We start from the raw sequence: 18,435 nt of genomic DNA on the forward strand, positions 1-18,435 counted from the left end.
GCCTCACAATCTGAAAAGCGAGGGTTCAAGTCCTCATGTTCTCCTGGTGTGTGCTTGTGTCTGGTTTCTCAGCGCACTGTATATGTGAGGGTGATGTGTGCCCTGCATAGTGTACCCCACCTCTAGCCCAAAAGTCAGCTGGACTCCAGCTCCACTTGTGACCCTAATGAGGCTATAGAAATGGATGCATATGTGGATGGATGGATAAAGTCCAAAAAGTTAAAGTCCCAACAATTGTCACACACACACACAAATGGTGTCCTCTGCATTTGACCCATAATCATGTTCACCTCCTGGGAGGTGAGGGGAGCAGTGAGCAGCAGTGAGCAGCAGTGAGCAGCAGTGAGCAGCAGTGAGCAGCAGTGAGCAGCAGTGAGCAGCAGTAAGCAGCAGTAAGCAGCAGCGTGTGCCACGCTCGGGATTTATTTTGGTGATTTAACCCCCAATTCCTATACTCTTGAAGTTGAGTGCCAAGCAGGGACGCAATAGGTCCAATTTTTTTGTAGTCTTTGGTATGACTCGGCCGGGGGTTTGAACTCAGAACCTCTCAGTCTCACTGAGCTGGTCCACAAGGCCACTGAGCTGGAAGGTGTGTTAACATAAATGCATACATGTCTTCTTCGCATTCTGTTAAGATGCAATATTAGGGATGTGGCCATGACACAGGTGGAAAAATCAGAGCAAAAAAAGCTCAAATGAAGCTACAAACACACAAAAACAAACTACACAGAGAATATGTGCAATTAATTCGATGATAAGCAGCTACCGTGATAGCAAGGCATGCATGTTACCACAAATGGTGCAAAAACATCCGGAATGGGTGTGATGCACGCCAGCTTCAACACCAAGGACAGCGGCCGATGTACAGCGAGCCTGACAGCCATGACAACATCAACACAGCTTGGCTAAAATGACAGCTCCTTTCGGTATAGCGGCATCGTTACAACCCTTGCAGAGCTGGAGTTCGGACACAAATCAGCACATTAAGGCGACCAGCGGGTCGACTTTCCCGGCGGCGAAGGTCCCTTTACCCCCCTCCTCCTTCCACCATCTACCACCAGTAGCAGCAGCCGGAGCTCGGCCACAATCGGTCAGAATTGAATAAAATAAATGATACACTCACCCGCTCGTCTGGATCGAAGAGCTCACATGTCCCGTTGCTCCTGCTCCTCTCATGTAACGATGATTATTGGGGTTATAACGGCGGGCAACGCTAGGCGAGAGCCAGCGCCATGTTGGTCTGTCAGGCAGCGCTCCTGTGCGCCACATCCGGGCCGCGCGACGGAGCAAATGAGCGGCCGAGAGGGGCGGAGAAGCGCCGGGGCGAATTGGAGCACCTGTTTGGAGCCGGTGTATTCAGCTCCGACGCACTTACCGCATGAAGTTGATCACTGGAAAAAGCACACCGACTTCCCGCCTAAGCAGGTTACTCTCTCTGCTTGGACGCATTAATGTTGTCATTAAAGGGGTTACATGATAGCGGCTAACACCAGGAAGCTAACGCCATTACAATTACATTAGGGGCGCTAACTACACTACCATTGCCAATTAGCATTTACAGGATAGGAAGAAGAGCTTAAAACGCCCAAATATAGCAGTTTGGTTGATCTAAAATGATCCACGTAGAAGTCACCGTTTTAAGAAAATATGGGGGATTAATAGGTGCTAAAAATGACAAAAGTGTTGAGCGACATACAATCAACGCCATCATGACTTCTTTCGGACGTCGCCATCTAGCGGTGCATTGTGGGAACGAACGGGTTAGACCAGTGGGCTTTTTATAACCTAGCCGAGGCCGTAAATGAAAAAAAAGTCACGCAAAATACAATTTCCTCGACAATATTCATGACAAATGTGTGCTGTGTTTTAAAAATGTGCTATTTGGATTTATACTGTACGGCAAAAAAATTTAACTTTTACCTTTGCAACCTCATTATACTATTGGCTAAGTTTTGTATTCATAAATGTAAGTTTGTCAATACGCGACCTGTTTTTTGTGCCTTTAAAAAAGAGGTAGAACTCTACTTTAAAACGCTTTCTACCTTTAACAACCAAAAAGCTGTGAAAACTATGATGCTGTGCTCCAAATTTGGATTATTTACGGAACTTGTGTGAGCCTATGGCTTTACATTTTGTTACACATATATATATATATATTACATTCTATTTTAGTTACTTTATTGAGTTTACAACCCCCTGGCGCTGTTTTGTACTGTTTCTGTACTTGTTTTGATTATTATTATTTCTTGATTGTATGTAAATGTTGCATATTATAAATAAAGGTTTATAAAATTAAAAAAAAAAATTAAAAATACAGTTTCCTCATCTTAACATTTAAATATTACGTGGCAAGATTTGAAAACTGAAAACCTCCTGCTGTTTTTATTCGTTAAAAAATATGTGATTTTATTAAATAACAAAGATTTATAGAGACATCATGCCTCAAAGAAATGAGCATTTAAAATGTTGTATGTAATTACACTTAGTTAGAAGTGGCATCTGTAAAGCTGGTGTTTACAGTTGAGGAGAAACAATGTAATTTTAATATGGAAATAATTAGTACAAATAGCCCTATTGCATACAGCTGACTGATTCCACAGCAGTTGTATGAGGAAATTCAGTAAAATGACCAAAATAAAGCCTATAAACACACTGGCTGCCTTTTTTAGTCGCCCTCATTTACAATCAATAGCTGCTAAATAATGTAACATGTTGTTCCTGACAAGGATTGTGTCTCCAAGCAGCTGTAAATATATACAGACAGATTTATTCATTCTCAGCATTCTTCTTGCATTTTTTAGCTAATCTAATAACCAGGAGTGGACAACAGATTGTTAAAGCCTTTAATTGAGGGGTATTTGTTGAGTGGTTGCCATAGAAAATAAGTACAACACATTATTGTCTCCTGTCAGTGAGTTTTCCCTATTTCACATTTTGTTAGCTTGGTTGTTGTCACGGAAACCTAAACTTTGTGACTCTTGAGAGGGAACCAATACGACTCCGCAGCTTATATTAGCACAGGAAAATGTAAATAAAATAAGGTCATTTTTGGAAATTAGAAAGGTTAAAAAAATGTACTAAAAATGATGACTTTAAAAAAAACTAAATTGGCTCAAATGTTTTCAATGAGCTTAAAATGATAATAAATAATAATAAAAATGATTACCGGTTATGTTTAATTGAAGTAAATACATTATAAAATAATAATAATAATAATAACATAAATTTAAAACAATCAGTTGTCTGGCTGAGTATACGTTCACGTAATGGCAGGTTTTTCATTACAAAAAAACAACAACAACAAAACTCAATACATTTAATTTAATCTAAAATAATTATGAATGAATATTAATAAAAATCGTAATAAATAAAAAATATATGACATTACATAAAAACACAAAAATATTATAGTCAATTAAATCTATTTTTATTTTTATTTTTTTAAATATATGAAAATAAATACAAATGATTAGATTACTTAAATACATTTCTAAAAAGTAGGGCTGTCAAAGTTAGCACATGCAACTATAGCTAAAGATTTGAGCAAATAAATGACGTGCATTCAAAACATTTTAAAAATGTTTCTGTATGACATTCTGACACTAAAATTGCACGTAGGTATAACAATTATAATAACATATAATAATTTTTTTTTTTTTTAAAAAGCTGATTAAAATGATACAGGCAAGTAATTTACTTTGATTAATTTAAATTAATCAAAAGTGTATTTCATCAGATTTTAGAAATTAATCTTTTGACGGCACTAAAGAGAAACAACAAAGTGCTTGCTGATGTTTCCTAGCCCTCTTTAGCGATGTAAATATCTTTAGATGAGCAAGCAAAATCGTGTGAAATGTTCATGTGTGTGCATCAATGTGTGACAGTGATGAAAATAGGCAGGGCCAATCAGCGAGGATGTTGTTGGCCTATAAAAGCTCATTTCATTGGCTGCATACAGACTCATTGGACAACAACATTGCAGCCTGCAAGCAACAGCAACACCACAGGTAACCCTTTTTTTTTACCACATTGAATTATTTTATTTTCTATTTAATTTCTTTCTTCTTTTGTATACTAAACATGACTTTTTATTAATTTTCATCAATCTTAGCAAACTATTAGTTTGTTGTATTTTTATTTTTTACTTTTTACAATTATTGCCATGTAAATCACTACAGTGGTGGATTAAAAATATATATGTGCATAAATAAAATACAATAGTGCATCATATGACAAATGACAGAGAAAATATTCATACATACACTTTCACTTAAGGAAATACACAATTTCATTTAGTACACTTGGACAATCTATTTACATCCTATACAAAATTGAGCCTTTGAAATGCATTCTCTACATATTGTTAATGACTAGCATACAACAGCACTGCATTATATGAAAAGCTGTTTGTAATATTTATATAAACACCTATTTCACATTTACTATATTTTATGTATTCAGCTGGGTCAGAATATTAGAAACACCTTTCAGCATGATGTAGTGTAGTGCTACACCATTGCAAACTACAACCGCAATAACAAAATTCATACTTTTAATATTTAAAAAATTCAAGGAACCTTATTGTTTTATGTATATGGCATGACATGTACTATCCAAGGTCCCAGATGTAGCCTAATGTAGCTCAGTGGCCTAGTGGTTAGAGTTTCCGCCCTGAGACTGGGAGGTAGTGAGTTCAAATCCCGGTCGAGTCATACCAAAGACTACAAAAAAAATGGGACCCATTGCCTCCCTGCTTGGCACTCAGCATCAAGGGTTGGAATTGGGGGTTAAATCACCAAATGATTCCCGAGCACAGCGCACGGTGCTGCTCACTGCTCCCCTCACCTCCCAGGGGGTGAACAACACCTAGTGTGTGTGTGACAATCATTGGGACTTTAACAATGAGTACCATAAGGACGATGACAAGTACATAATATTTCAGATGGAATAGGCTATAGGTTGTAAATAGCATAGGTTAATTGTATAGAACAAACAAAACGCAGAATAAATTGTGATCCCGTAGTACAAATAGAATGTAAAAATGATGACAGCAAACCAAACTAAATGTCAAAATCAAGTGTTGTTTTGGTAAAGGCAGATTTTTTTAAACTAATGAGGTGTCCAGAGAATGAGTGTGTGTGTGTGTGTGTGTGTGTGTGTGTGTGTGTGTGTGTGTGTGTGTGTGTGTGTGTGTGTTACCTGATGGTTGGTTGCATAAGGGTGTACATTTTGAGGAACTAATTCAATCTGCAGTCACAGGAGCAAGTCATGAAGTAATGCTGAGGTCATGACACACGTGTGTAGTTGTTGTCTTCACACACGAGTCAGCAACATCCTCACACTCAATGAGCGGTTGTGTTGTCTCCTGCATGAGTGACTCACTTTGTCATTCCTGTGCTCGTCATTCAATGAGAGTCACCATGCACAGTCTTCCATTAATAAACTTAACGGACCATTTTTCACGAACACCCAAGAGAGTCTGGAGACTTTAACACGCACCGAGTATTGAAGACAACTTATTCTACAGAAGTACGTTTGTGACTGGTGAGGACAACTTTTAGAGGAACTGGAGCCTGATCTAAATAAATATGTGTACTATTAGTGGGCGTGTTGCAGGTTATCTACTAATACTGCACTGTGTGGTTTCGCTTCTCATTTGAGTAGGCTTCATCACTTCATGCTCATAGACTTAGTCTTACACTTAGGTAGGTCAGATCTAGTTTTAGACTTAGATTGGTCACATCTAGTCTTAGACTTAGATTGGTAGAATCTAGTTTTAGACTTAGATTGGTTAGATCTAGTCTTAGACTTAGATTGGTTGGATCCAGTCTTAGACTTAGATTGGTAGGATCTAGTCTTGGACTTAGATTGGTCAGATATAGTCTTAGACTTAGATTGGTCAGATCTAGTCTTAGACTTAGATTGGTCACATCTAGTCTTAGACTTAGATTGGTAGAATCTAGTTTTAGACTTAGATTGGTCAGATCTAGTCTTAGACTTAGATTGGTTGGATCTAGTCTTAGACTTAGATTGGTCAGATATAGTCTTAGACTTAGATTGGTCAGATCTAGTCTTAGACTTAGATTGGTCACATCTAGTCTTAGACTTAGATTGGTAGAATCTAGTTTTAGACTTAGATTGGTCAGATATAGTCTTAGACTTAGATTGGTCAGATCTAGTCTTAGACTTAGATTGGTCACATCTAGTCTTAGACTTAGATTGGTAGAATCTAGTTTTAGACTTAGATTGGTCAGATCTAGTCTTAGACTTAGATTGGTTGGATCTAGTCTTAGACTTAGATTAGTCAGATCTGGTCTTGGACCTAGATTGGTAGAATCTAGTTTTAGACTTAGATTGGTCAGATCTAGTCTTAGACTTAGATTGGTAGGATCCAGTCTTAGACTTAGATTGGTCATATCTAGTCTTAGACTTAGATTGGTCATATCTAGTCTTAGACTTAGATTGGTAGGATCTAGTCTTAGACTTAGATTGGTCAGATATAGTCTTAGACTTAGATTGGTTGGATCTAGTCTTAGACTTAGATTGGTCATATCTAGTCTTAGACTTAGATTGGTAGGATCTAGTCTTAGACTTAGATTGGTCAGATATAGTCTTAGACTTAGATTGGTTGGATCTAGTCTTAGACTTAGATTGGTCAGATCTAGTCTTAGACTTAGATTGGTAGAATCTAGTCTTAGACTTAGATTGGTCAGATCTAGTCTTAGACTAAGATTGGTATGATCTAGTCTTAGACTTAGATTGGTCATATCTAGTCTTAGACTTAGATTGGTCAAATCTAGTCTTAGACTTAGATTGGTAGGATCTAGTCTTAGACTTAGATTGGTCAGATCTAGTCTTAGACTTAGATTGGTCAGATAAAGTCTTAGACTTAGATTGATCAGATCTAGTCCTAGATTTACATTGGTCACATCTAGTGTTAGACTTAGATTCGTAGAATCTAGTCTTAGACTTAGATTGGTCATATCTAGTCTTAGACTTAGATTGGTTGGAACTAGTCTTAGACTTAGATTGGTCAGATCTACTCTTAGACTTAGATTGGTAGAATCTAGTCTTAGACTTAGATTGGTCACATCTAGTCCTAGACTTAGATTGGTAGGATCTAGTCTTAGACTTAGATTGGTCATATCTAGTCTTAGACTTAGATTGGTCATATCTAGTCTTAGACTTAGATTGGTAGGATCTAGTCTTAGACTTAGATTGGTCAGATCTAGTCTTAGACTTAGATTGGTCAGATCTAGTCTTAGACTTAGATTGGTCAGATGTAGTCCTAGATTTAGATTGGTCACACTAGTCTTAGACTTATATTGGTAGAATCTAGTCTTAGACTTAGATTGGTCAGATCTAGTCTTCGACTTAGATTGGTCACACTAGTCTTAGACTTATATTGGTAGAATCTAGTCTTAGACTTAGATTGGTCAGATCTAGTCTTCGACTTAGATTGGTTGGATCTAGTCTTAGACTTAGATTGTTCAGATCTAGACTTAGACTTAGATTGGTAGAATCTAGTCTTAGACTTAGATTTGTCAGATCTAGTCTTAGACTTAGATTGGTAGTATCTAGTCTTAGACTTAGATTGGTAGGATCTAGTCTTAGACTTAGATTGGTCAGATCTAGTCTTAGACTTAGATTGTTAGGATCTAGTCTTAGACTTAGATTGGTCAGATCTAGTCTTAGACTTAGATTGGTCAGATCTCGTCTATTGGGCTGTGAATCGTCACACGGTTTGATTCAGAATTGATTCTCAATTCAAAATGATTATCGATTCAAAATCCATACTTTTTAATACCATTGGGTGCCACTTCTATAATTAACTACATTCCTCCATAAAATAGATAAACAGCTGTGATACATTTCCATAATTACTTAAAAGAAAACTGGTTTTGTTTAATAAAATTCTACCCAAACATTTATTAAAATCAAATACAAGTAAGGCAACGAGAGAAGTATCCAACACTTCTCTTTATAAAGTACATCTGTACAGCAGATATGAGCAATCTACATCAACAATATGATTTGCCTGAGTGGCTGAACAGGACAGACTGGAAAAAATATATATATTTTGGATTTTTTTTTTATCGATTCAGAATCGCTAAAAATAAGAATCATGATTAATCTGAAAATCAATCGACACCCCTACTAATCTGGCAGCGGTTTTGGCAGCAGCTGCTATACTAGATTTGACCAGTCTATAGGGATGATGTTTGATAAGAAATTATCGAGTTCAAGCCCATTATCGAATCCTCTTATCGAACCGATTCCTTATCGATTCTCTTATCGAATCCAGATAGGTTGTTGTATATGGAAAAAAACACACAATATTTGGTTTAACAAAAGCTCACTTTTATCTTAGAAGAAAAAAATAAAATAAAATAAAATAAATAAATAAATATTGACTGTTGTTACACCCCTAAAGAAATAAAATAAAATAAATAAATATTGACTGTTGTTACCCAAAGTATATTAAGTGGGATTTTTCAGAAAAACAAATATATACAGTAACACAAAAACAACCTGTCTCTGTGATCCCTATAGGTGTATAAATAATAATATAGTGTTAAATAAAATCAGTCCCTTGGGCACGAAACTGAAAATAATACATCTCTCCAAAAAGTGCACTTCTGCTGCTATTGGAACATCCTTCTGGGGTCCATCAGTGTGGCCTCCTCCAGGAATGACTGAACGTCCTTGTCCTGGAAGGAAAATGAGGGACAGACACAGCATAGAATTAGGGGGGAAATTAGCTGAATCTGAAGACTAGGGTGTCTGTTATTAAGTCTTAAGCATTAATATGTGGAATTAAATGGTGGAATGGATTAAGTAATGAAGTTAAACATTGTACTGATATGATCCACTTTAAGAGGTTGTTCAAATTAATAGTGCTTACAAAGTACAAAGAAGAATTATGCTTCTCCACGACACCTTTCTCCAACCTTCAGGTTATGTACGGCCTGAACATGTTTCATCATGCTTGTTGTACTTCCCCCCTTACATGAGAGCGAAGCCTGGCAATAATTGCAGATAGCCGTTTCCTCGTCGTATTTTTTTGTAAAATGAAGCCATGCCTTGAGGCGTTTTTTCCGGTCCATTGTTGTTGCTGCTTCTGTATTGCCGCCTAATGACTGAGCTATGTCATTTCCTGGGACGTGCCACAGGGCATTTCCTGTGGGACGGGATTTGTTCCCAGGGATTCAAATAAAGAACCAACTCTTTTTCTTTACTATAGTGGCCTCGATAACGGGAACCAGTTCTCAAAAAGGGATTCAAGTCCATGAAATCGGTTCTTTTCTTATCGAACGGTTCTTTTCTTATCGAACAACCGGGAGAACCGGTTTCGAACATCATCCCTACCAGTCTAAGTCCAAGCGATGACCAGTCTAGGTCTATGATCATGAACCGATGAAGACTACTCGGATGAGAGTCAAAACGTCTTCTAAGACAAAGTGAACACAGCAGTTGCAGCTGAGAATACAAAGACCTGGATGAATGAGAACATTCAGAGACATGTTCTAATACGGCGTGTACAATTGATAACAGGTGCAAACCGCCTTATTTAAATGAGGTTTTGCGTGTATTAGAATAGAATACAATACCTTTATTGTCCATACATTAATAATCCAACAAAATTGGAGCGCTGCTCCAGTAAAATGCTTAGCCAGACATGAAAACAACAATCAGCATAGACATTTACGAATCTTTCACCATGGCGAAACTCATTTACTGAACATTAATGTTATTATGCACCTCCCAACCTGTGGCGTTTTGCTATGTTTTTAAACATGCAGCAGAAATGTACCAATTTTGCAGTAAGTTTTTTCCATGTAGGACATATGTTAATAATATATCTTTTATATGAAAAAAACAAATGTCATTAAAAAATCTACCAGCAGACACCTAAACGCATCAATTGAATATATTTTCATCAGACTCCTTAAGTCATCCAGCAGCTATGAAATTCTAAAATGATATTGCTGTATAGATGATATGTTTATTTTTTATTTTTTTATTTTAACAAAACATATACAGTGTATGTTGACAAGCATACATAATTAGGAGCTCCAGTGTTCTTTCTCACTGCCATTTCTGCACGATTGCCAGTTTGCACATCATTTTTAGACGTACTAAATAGAGATGCAAAACAGCAGCAAGAGAACAAATTCAATCTTAAAGGGAAACGTCACTTTTTTATAGAATTTTGCCTAACCTTCACGTTCATTATGATGATCATGACGACGGATGTATTTTTTTTTAATGCATCCTAAATATTAAATAAATGCGATCAAAAGTCTGCTTACAATGGAGCATAAGGGAGACGCTTTATTCTGCCTATAGAGTGCCTAAAAACATCCAAACACCTCCATCAAGGTTTTATATACATGATGTAAGTATATATGTAATATAGTAACTGTCACTTTTATAATAACATTTAATATTTACATATTTTGATCATTTTAAGCATACGCCGCACATCAATTTAAAAAACGCATCACAACATAATAAAACATCACTTACTGTGCAAGGTCTGCTGTCATTAGGATGGCGACTGCTAGGATGTTCATATATTCCCATTTAGATGAAGAATGACTCATAATCCTCATGAAGAAACAGGGTGGGGGGGCACAAAACAAATTTCAATTTGAAGTGCGGAACAAAGCTAACATACGCATCTTGGTCGGCAGGCGGTTGTTTTTCTATTCATTGAAGGTGTGTTATTGTGCCTGTTGCGATGAAGTAATGTGGTCTTGTGTTCCAGGCATCATGGACGTAAGTAACCCCTCACAATATCAGATGGCAGCACAGGTAAGAACAGTGGTCTAAATCAGAATGTTGAAATGGTTGCTTGTGTGGATGTTGAACCTGCAAGTTGTTGTCGTCCATCCTATCAACCCTCTCCCTCCCTCGTATCTCCATCGTCGACCCCGACCCTCTGCCCTCCCCGACCTCTCAGCATGCTGATGTTCTGTGTGGCAGCTGCCCGCCTGGTTCTGCCCCACAGACTGGCGCCTTGTGGCCTGCTCAGGTTTCTGGGACCACATTCCCTTCATGGCCCGGACAAGCCGCCCAGGTTGCCCAACCCGCCTTTCCTCCTCAGCCGGCTCCATGCTGGACCGGCCAGCCTAACACTCCCTGCTGGCTTGGAACTCAACCATTACCAGTCTCTGGAGTCACCCCTGTTCCAATCCCGCCTCAGACCGTAACACCCTCCCCTTCCCCAACTACAAACATGATCCCGGCTCCTGCTCAGACCATGGTGCCATCTTTGAATCCTAACTGCCAGCCTTGTTGGCCAGGCACCCAGTACCAGCCTCTCCAGCCACCGGCTCCTGTTCAACCCCTGGTACCCTACCAGGTTCCAGCTGTATCTCCTGTTCCTGTACCACCAGCACCAGCCCCTGTTTCTGTCCCTGCACCTGCTCCTGTTCCAAACCTACATCCAAATATGCCAGGTTGGGCCGCCCACCCAGGTTGGCCTTACAACCCAGGACAGTCAGGATGGCCCGGTCAGAACCCTTCCTTGGTGCCCCAACACTGGCTTCCGCCCACATCTGGACCGCTGGTGAGTACAGCATAAAAACAGGATCTATGTTCGTATCAAAGTTAATGTTTATGGATGTTTAGAGCGTTCCCTACAACCTGAACCTGTCCAGAGGAGTGTATGACAAGATGATGATGACCCTCCTGGGCCAAGTGAAACCAAACGCTAAGATGTAAGTCATCCAGCTTACTTTGGACGGCTGCCGTCAGAGAACACAGTTGTTTCTTCTTGCAGGTTCACGGTGAACTTCCTGAGAGGAAACGACATCGCCTTCCACATCAACCCTCGCTTCAGTGAGGGCGGCAAACAGGTGCTGGTGCGCAACCACAAAGTGGGCGAGCGCTGGGGGTCCGAAGAGCGAGACTTGAAGGGACCTTTCCCCTTCGCCCTGGGGAGCCCCTTTGAGGTGAGCATGACGAGGTCACACAGGAAGTGTTGAAATGAACACCACGCATCCCGGGAGTGTTTATTGATGCTACCTTCACGACCTTTGACTGACTCCACGGTTTTAATGTCAGGCTAACGTTTGGCTGAAAAGGTGGAAAGTGTTGGAAAGACGTTTGGGACAGCTGGTCCTAGATCAGGGAAGTGCTGTGCTGCAGGGAGGCTCCTGGAGGTCAGTCGCGGTCTCGTGTTGTTGCTCAAAAAGCTCTACAATACCCGCTTACAACAACAAAGATAAACAAATAGATGGTGGGACTCATTAGTCAATTGTTGCCCAGCAGAACTTGTGAGCAACAATTTATTGTGGCGCTGCAGACGTTGTCTTTTTGCAACATAGTAGAGGGGCCATTTGGCCTAAAATCTATATTTAATTTGGTATGTAGGAGAAAAGAGAACCATTTCAAAACAGGTTTCAAAGGCTCCCAATTTAGCTGCTGACATATGCAGTAACATATTGCAACCATTTCTTTTGTAGTATGTTCTTAAAACTAATATTATTTTTCCTTGGGAATTTACAGTTAATATCTGGCTACTCTGAGTCTAGTCTATAGAAAGGTGCTATATAAATCTAATCCATTATTATTATTACTTTCTGTTGTAACATGTTTCTATCGACACTTTTGTTCAAATGTAATAATTCTTCTGTTGTGTGAATACTTTACATTAGTTTTGGGCAATACTACAAATGTGTGTATTGATCCAATACCAAGTAGTCACAGGGGTGTATTGGTCGTACCAATGCTGATACTTAAAATGTTCAACATTTTTTATCACAATTATAATCTGATTTAAATATTTTGGAGTTTTTCCTCCCTCCTATATAAAAGTTCTCCTTGGTCCAAGGACTTATTTTCTGAATTTGTAAACAACAACAAAAAAGACTTTGTGATAATAAGATATGAATCTAATCATATTGACAATATACTGATACTATACTTGTATCATTACTGTCGATATTTGTATCAATCCGCCCACCCTTATTCACAAGTTCCAGCTTAGCGGTTTGTTATGCTTTTTTTGTATCCTTTCCGATGTGTAGTGTAGCATGTTTAGCAAATTCCTTGTTCTCTAGTCCTCCAGTGATAACGAAAACTTGTAAGAAACAGTTTATTTTCCGCCGTAGAGGCAAGGATTGCTGACTTAGAAGCGGCTTAGCACTGTGGAGGGACGTTAGTCGGCAGATTGCTAGCTTGGATGCTACATTGTCTTGAGGACGTGTTCATTTACTTGTCGCTGTCAGCGGTGCACAACACAGCTAGAATGTTTCATCAACATTAGGGATGTCCGATAATGTCTTTTTGCCGATATCCGATATTCCGATATTGTCCAACTTTTTAATTACCGATACCAATATCAACCAATACCGATATCAACCGATACCGATATATACAGTCGTGGAATTAACACATTATGCCTAATTTGGACAACCAGGTATGGTGAAGATAAGGTCCTTTTTTGAAAACTTTATAAAATAAAATAAGTTCAATCAATTAAAAACATTGTCTTAAATAAAAAAGAAAGTAAAACAATATAAAAACAGTTACATAGAAACTAGTAATTAATGAAAATTAGTAAAATTAACTGTTAAAGGTTAGTACTATTAGTGGACCTGCAGCACGCACAATCATGTGTGCTTACGGACTGTATCCCTTGCAGACTGTATTGATATATATTGATATATAATGTAGGAACCAAAATATTAATAACAGAAAGAAACAACCCTTTTGTGTGAATGAGTGTGAATGACTGTAAATGGGAAAGGAGCTTTTTTGGGTTAGTGCACTAATTGTAAGTGTATCTTGTGTTTTCTATGTTGATTTAATAAAAAAATAAATACAAATAAAATAAAAAATAAAACAATACCGATAATTTAAAAAAAACATACCGATAATTTCCGATATTACATTTTAAAGCATTTATCATCATCACATCTCTAATCAACATGCATTTTCACGATATGACGATACTATTTAAACTCTATTGTCTGCCAAATGTAAACAGTATCATTTAGTTTGTATATATAGCGCAATCCTACGACATAGTTAAACAGCAAAACAAGCACAGGGAGAGATGGCAGGAACAGGAAGTCAGACACATTAAGGTCATTAACTACTGTGTTATAATACACATACACTAAGGGATAAGATCTGCTTCTTCTTACTTCTTTTCAGACGTGATAAATTGTACAATTGTTCTTCAACACCTTTAAGCATCTTCCAAGTAAACTAAACTACAATCCCAATTTAATGTAATGTAACACAATAGAAAATGACAGTCAGTGTGTGTGTGTGTGTGTGTCTTTCAGATGAAGATCCTGTGCACGCAGGAGTCGTTCCGCGTGGCGGTCAACAACATTCCGCTGTTCGAGTTTCGACACCGCGTCAGAGAGCTCAACCAGATCAACCGCATCAACATCCTGCACGACGTCGTCCTCACCTTCATTCACGTCGAGACGCTCCCGTAGGACGCGCCAAATCATATCGTCCATACATACAAAGTGTGATCACATTATTAAAGACATGCAGAACTTGAACTACTTTATTAATAATAATACTATATTGTGAATTCTTCTTTATATTGGGATTCAATAAGAATAATAATGATAATATGAGCTGAGCCCTTTCACAATTAAATCACTAAGTACTAATATTGCTATTTATAAATATAAACACAGCTTTGTTTTTAGCGTGTGCTTTCTACATTTACTGTGTACAATATTTTTTAGTATTATAACTATTAAACTGCCTCAAACTGAATGTTGAATGCTCTATTTGTTCATGAATTGTTGTCTTTTATACTTGTATTATCTCCTACCTATATCTATATTATGTTATCTCCTTTCTGAGCTGCCACCTTATTGTGGTAAAGGAGTTTCCGTGTCCCAATGATTCTAGGAGCTATGTTGTCAGGGGGCTTCAATGCTTCGTGGTAGGGTCTCCCAAGACAAACAGGTCCTAGGTGAGGGATCAGACAAAGAGCAGCTCAAAGACCTTTATGAAGAGGACAAAACAAGGACTCAGATTTCTCTCGCCCGGAAGCGAGTCACAGGGGCCCCCATCTGGAGCCAGGCCCGAAGAGGCAACGTGGGTCCCCCCTCCAATGGGCTCGCCACTCTTAGGAGGGGCCATAGAGCTCGGGTGCAGTGTGAGCTGGGCAGCAGCCAAAAGCAGGGCACTTGGCGGTCCGATCTTCAGCTACATAAGCTAGCTCTTGGGACGTGCGACATCACCTCGCTGGGGGAGAGAAGTTTCGGCTATATCTAGTTGGACTCCCTTCAAAGGACAGCAAGGGCTCTGGAACCACAGGCTGGACTCGCTTCCACTCTGGCGTTGCACGCAGTGAGAGGCGACGGGCTGGGGTGACAATTGCTGTTGCCCCCCCGGTTCAAAGCCTGCACGTTGGAGTTCAACCCAGTGGACGAGAGGGTAGCTTCCCTCCGTCTTCTGGTGGGGGAACGGTTCCTGACTGTTGTTTGATCTTACCGAACAGCAGCTCAGAGTACCCGCCCTTTTTTGGATTACCTCAAGGGAGTACTGGAGAGTGCTCCCCCGGGTGATTCCCTTGTTCTGCTGGGTGACTTCAGCGTTCATGTTGGCAAAGACAGTGAAACCTGGAGAGGCGTGATTGGGAAGAATGGCCGCTCGGATCTGAACCCATGTGGTGCTTTGTTATGTTCAAACATAAGGGTGTCCATATGTGCACTTGGCACCAGGACACCCTAGGCTGCAGTTCAATGATCGTCGAACCGGAGGGTGTGTTCCAACTATCGTAGGATCACACTCCTCAGCCTTCCCAGTAAGGTCTACTGGAGAGGAGGCTACGCCGGATAGTCGATTCTCGGATTCAGGAGGAACAGTGTGGTTTTCGTCCTGGTCGTGGAACTGTGGACCAGCTCTATACTCTCGGCAGGGTCGATCTACGTTCCCATCCTCACCTATGGTCGTGAGCTTTGGGTAATGAGTGAAAGGACAAGATCACGGGTACAAGCGGCCGAAATGAGTTTCCTCCGTTGGGTGGCGGGGCTCTCCCTTAGAGATAGGGTGAAATGCTCTGTCATTCAGGAGGAGCTCAAAGTAAAGCCATTGCTCCTCCACATCGAGAGGAGCCAGATGAGGTGGTTCGGGCATCTGGTCAGGATGCCACTCAAACGCCTCCCTAAGGAGGTGTTTAGGGCACGTCCGACCGATAGGAGGCCACGGGGAAGACCCAGGACACGTTTGGAAGACTATGTCTCCAGGCTGACCTGGGAACGCCTCAGGATCTCCCAGGAGGAGCTGAAAGAAGTAGCTGGGGAGAGGGAAGTCTGGGCTTCTCTGCTTAGGCTGCTGCCCCTGCGATCCGACCTCGGATAAGCGGAGGAAAATGGATGGATGGATGGATACTTGTATTATGAGTCAAGCTGGTGCAAGTGTTCCATTAAATAAGTAATAAAAATATTACATGTTATAGATTCTCTCAGCAATAAAAACAATGGAATAACAGCAAGGTAGATGTTTTTTTAGGATTTAAATAAAGTCTAAATTATTATTTATTTAAGTCTACATTTGTATTTATTTATGGATGGATGGATGGATCTTAATTGTCATTGCACTAGTACAACAAAATGTTGTTTTCATCACAAACCTGTTCAAGATTAGACAAACAAACACTGTACATGATTACAGAACAGGACTGCTGATGCGTCGCTTCAAGGCGCCCCTTAAAAGGTGGGAAAAATGTCAACACTGGGAGTGGATGAGTATAAAAAAAATCTCAGTGGAGTTAGAAAAAAACTCCATAGCAAAGCACATACATATTACAACATACAATTCAAGACTTGCGATGAGGGGTGAGGGGGCGGGGATTCGGCCCGAAGGTGCCAGCCACTACGGGCGCTGCTTGGTCCATCATAGGAAGGCGTGCAATGGGGGTGGGGTATGTGTGTGTGTGACATGTATTTTTCGTGGATGTACTGTATGTGTGTGTGTAACCCTACAGCGTGTCTATATTGGTGCTCTCGCAACCGCCAGTCAGTCCAAAGTCAACAACAGGTGTGTGTTCATGGGAGGCAGGAACGAAGTTTGCTGCACTGTCCTTCGGGAGAGTCTTGAAGCCAAGGAAACAATCCAAGTTAAAATGTTTGTGTTTGCGATAACATTTGCTTTTTACTCTTAATTGTCTATTTCTGGTCCTCAAATATATCCTGCAGGGCAGACGGTCCGATGTTATCCAAAATCACAAGAGTGTCCACAGTCCACCGCATCTTCCAATTTGTCGACACACCAGAGCAAGGCTTACTACAATCAGCAGATGTCCTGTTGTCATAATCCCGAATAGGTGGATACCTTCAACGTCCTCGACTGAAAGGGTCGCCAGGCACTCGGCACTCCTTCTCCTCTCAAGAGTCCGTCATGTGTCCAGCAACAACCGCTACGTCAAGACAGGCAGACTCTCCCAAACCGAGATCTTGTCAAGTTTGTTTAGAGGCCAGTTAACCAATTCCAATGTTTAGATTTGGAGAGCAGTGCAAAAAGAGGCAACAAGAAAGTTAAGACAAGACAAAACAAAGAAGCAAGCAGGAGAGATAAGGAAGAGGAAAATAAAGTGTCCGCCCTCGATGGGTGCCAGAGAGGAATAGTCTACATTCTTAAAGGGAATTGTGCTAAATAAACAAAATTGTTAATATCTCTTCAGCAATAAAACAAAGGAATATCTAAGTATTGAATACATGTTTTTATATTAAAAAAATGCATACTATAAATGAAAACAAACATGGCTACTTAGGCTTCAGTTTGTTTTGTTTATTTTGAAGACGATGTTCCATTGGAATACATTTTGTACAAATACATACAAACACAAAGTACTTACAGTACATAAATAAATATTACTTCGATGCACACAATTAACTGAATGACTGAGACAAGTACATTTCAAACTTCATCACTTGTTCTTTTTTACTTTAATTCAAAGTTTTAATTTGTTGGCAACATTAGTGTTCTTTTGATGTAAGTTCAAATGGCAAATTCTGCTTATAAACCCCCCCCACAAAAAATAGCTAAGGCATCTCTTTTTTTTTGGAAGAAAAATAAGGCTTTAAGTTTTTCAAAGGAAAATATTTTGTCTTTGAGTTTCAGCAATGAAAACAAACGTTACCTCCTGGGTCACATCTTGTTGTCCAGCTTCCTCTCCACAGACTTGAGCAGCAGTTCGGCGTATTGCTCCAGCAGGGCCAAGGCTTCACCTTTCAACCCCAAACTCGCACCGTCTTCTTCCGAGCGCATCGTGGAATGAGGCAGTGGGTCCACCTCAGCTTTGACGGACAACAGAGCTTTGGATAAGAGCTCCTCCATCTCCTGGCGACCGTCGCATGCTGACTGCGGATGGCGCTGGAGCACCTGATTGTGCAGACAGAACCACAAAGCTTTGAGAATGACAAAAAGTTCTGGAATTAGAACGTA

At 39.9% G+C, this 18,435-nt stretch overlaps 3 protein-coding genes across 6 annotated transcripts in view; 1 reads left to right on the top strand and 2 right to left on the bottom strand.

Annotated features, from left to right (window-relative positions):
- pak5 (p21 protein (Cdc42/Rac)-activated kinase 5) overlaps positions 1 to 1,732 on the bottom strand; it is a 204,203-nt gene extending 202,471 nt beyond the window's left edge. For all 3 annotated transcript variants that reach the window (XM_062044974.1, XM_062044975.1, XM_062044970.1), the window contains exon 1: positions 1,124 to 1,732. The gene's annotated coding sequence lies outside the window, so the exon portion shown is untranslated. The remainder of the gene's footprint in view (positions 1 to 1,123) is intronic.
- On the top strand, positions 1,325 to 14,716 carry LOC133648672 (galectin-3). Of its 2 annotated transcripts, none has more exons than XM_062044980.1 (7): positions 1,325 to 1,425; positions 3,885 to 4,007; positions 10,772 to 10,782; positions 10,883 to 11,575; positions 11,638 to 11,726; positions 11,789 to 11,960; positions 14,304 to 14,716. In XM_062044980.1, exons 2-7 carry the CDS (start codon positions 3,887 to 3,889, stop codon positions 14,460 to 14,462), a joined length of 1,245 nt encoding a protein of 414 aa, XP_061900964.1. In that variant the 5' UTR covers positions 1,325 to 1,425; positions 3,885 to 3,886; the 3' UTR covers positions 14,463 to 14,716. The 2 variants fall into 2 exon arrangements, with proteins under 2 accessions (XP_061900964.1, XP_061900965.1); XM_062044981.1 differs by having other exon boundaries at positions 10,772 to 10,818; positions 10,967 to 11,575; positions 14,304 to 14,703.
- Positions 14,717 to 17,767: 3,051 nt separating this feature from the next.
- The window catches only part of LOC133648668 (mitogen-activated protein kinase-binding protein 1-like), a 55,154-nt gene continuing 54,486 nt past the window's right edge, over positions 17,768 to 18,435 (bottom strand). The window contains 1 exon segment of the mRNA XM_062044965.1: positions 17,768 to 18,372. Within this exon segment, the coding sequence (XP_061900949.1) occupies positions 18,139 to 18,372 (234 nt within the window). The 3' untranslated portion in view covers positions 17,768 to 18,138.

This window comes from Entelurus aequoreus, linkage group LG04 (assembly GCF_033978785.1).
Source record: "Entelurus aequoreus isolate RoL-2023_Sb linkage group LG04, RoL_Eaeq_v1.1, whole genome shotgun sequence".
In the NCBI taxonomy this organism is placed as follows: domain Eukaryota; kingdom Metazoa; phylum Chordata; class Actinopteri; order Syngnathiformes; family Syngnathidae; genus Entelurus; species Entelurus aequoreus.

Excerpts from the sequence above, each read along its gene's own strand:
- LOC133648672 (XM_062044980.1), top strand. The coding sequence starts at position 3,887 with ATGAAAATAGGCAGGGCCAATCAGCGAGGATGTTGTTGGCCTATAAAA. Across the intron at positions 11,576-11,637 it reads CGCCCACATCTGGACCGCTG|AGCGTTCCCTACAACCTGAA; the intron begins GTGAGTACAGCA and ends ATGGATGTTTAG. Across the intron at positions 11,961-14,303 it reads CCCTGGGGAGCCCCTTTGAG|ATGAAGATCCTGTGCACGCA; the intron begins GTGAGCATGACG and ends TGTGTCTTTCAG.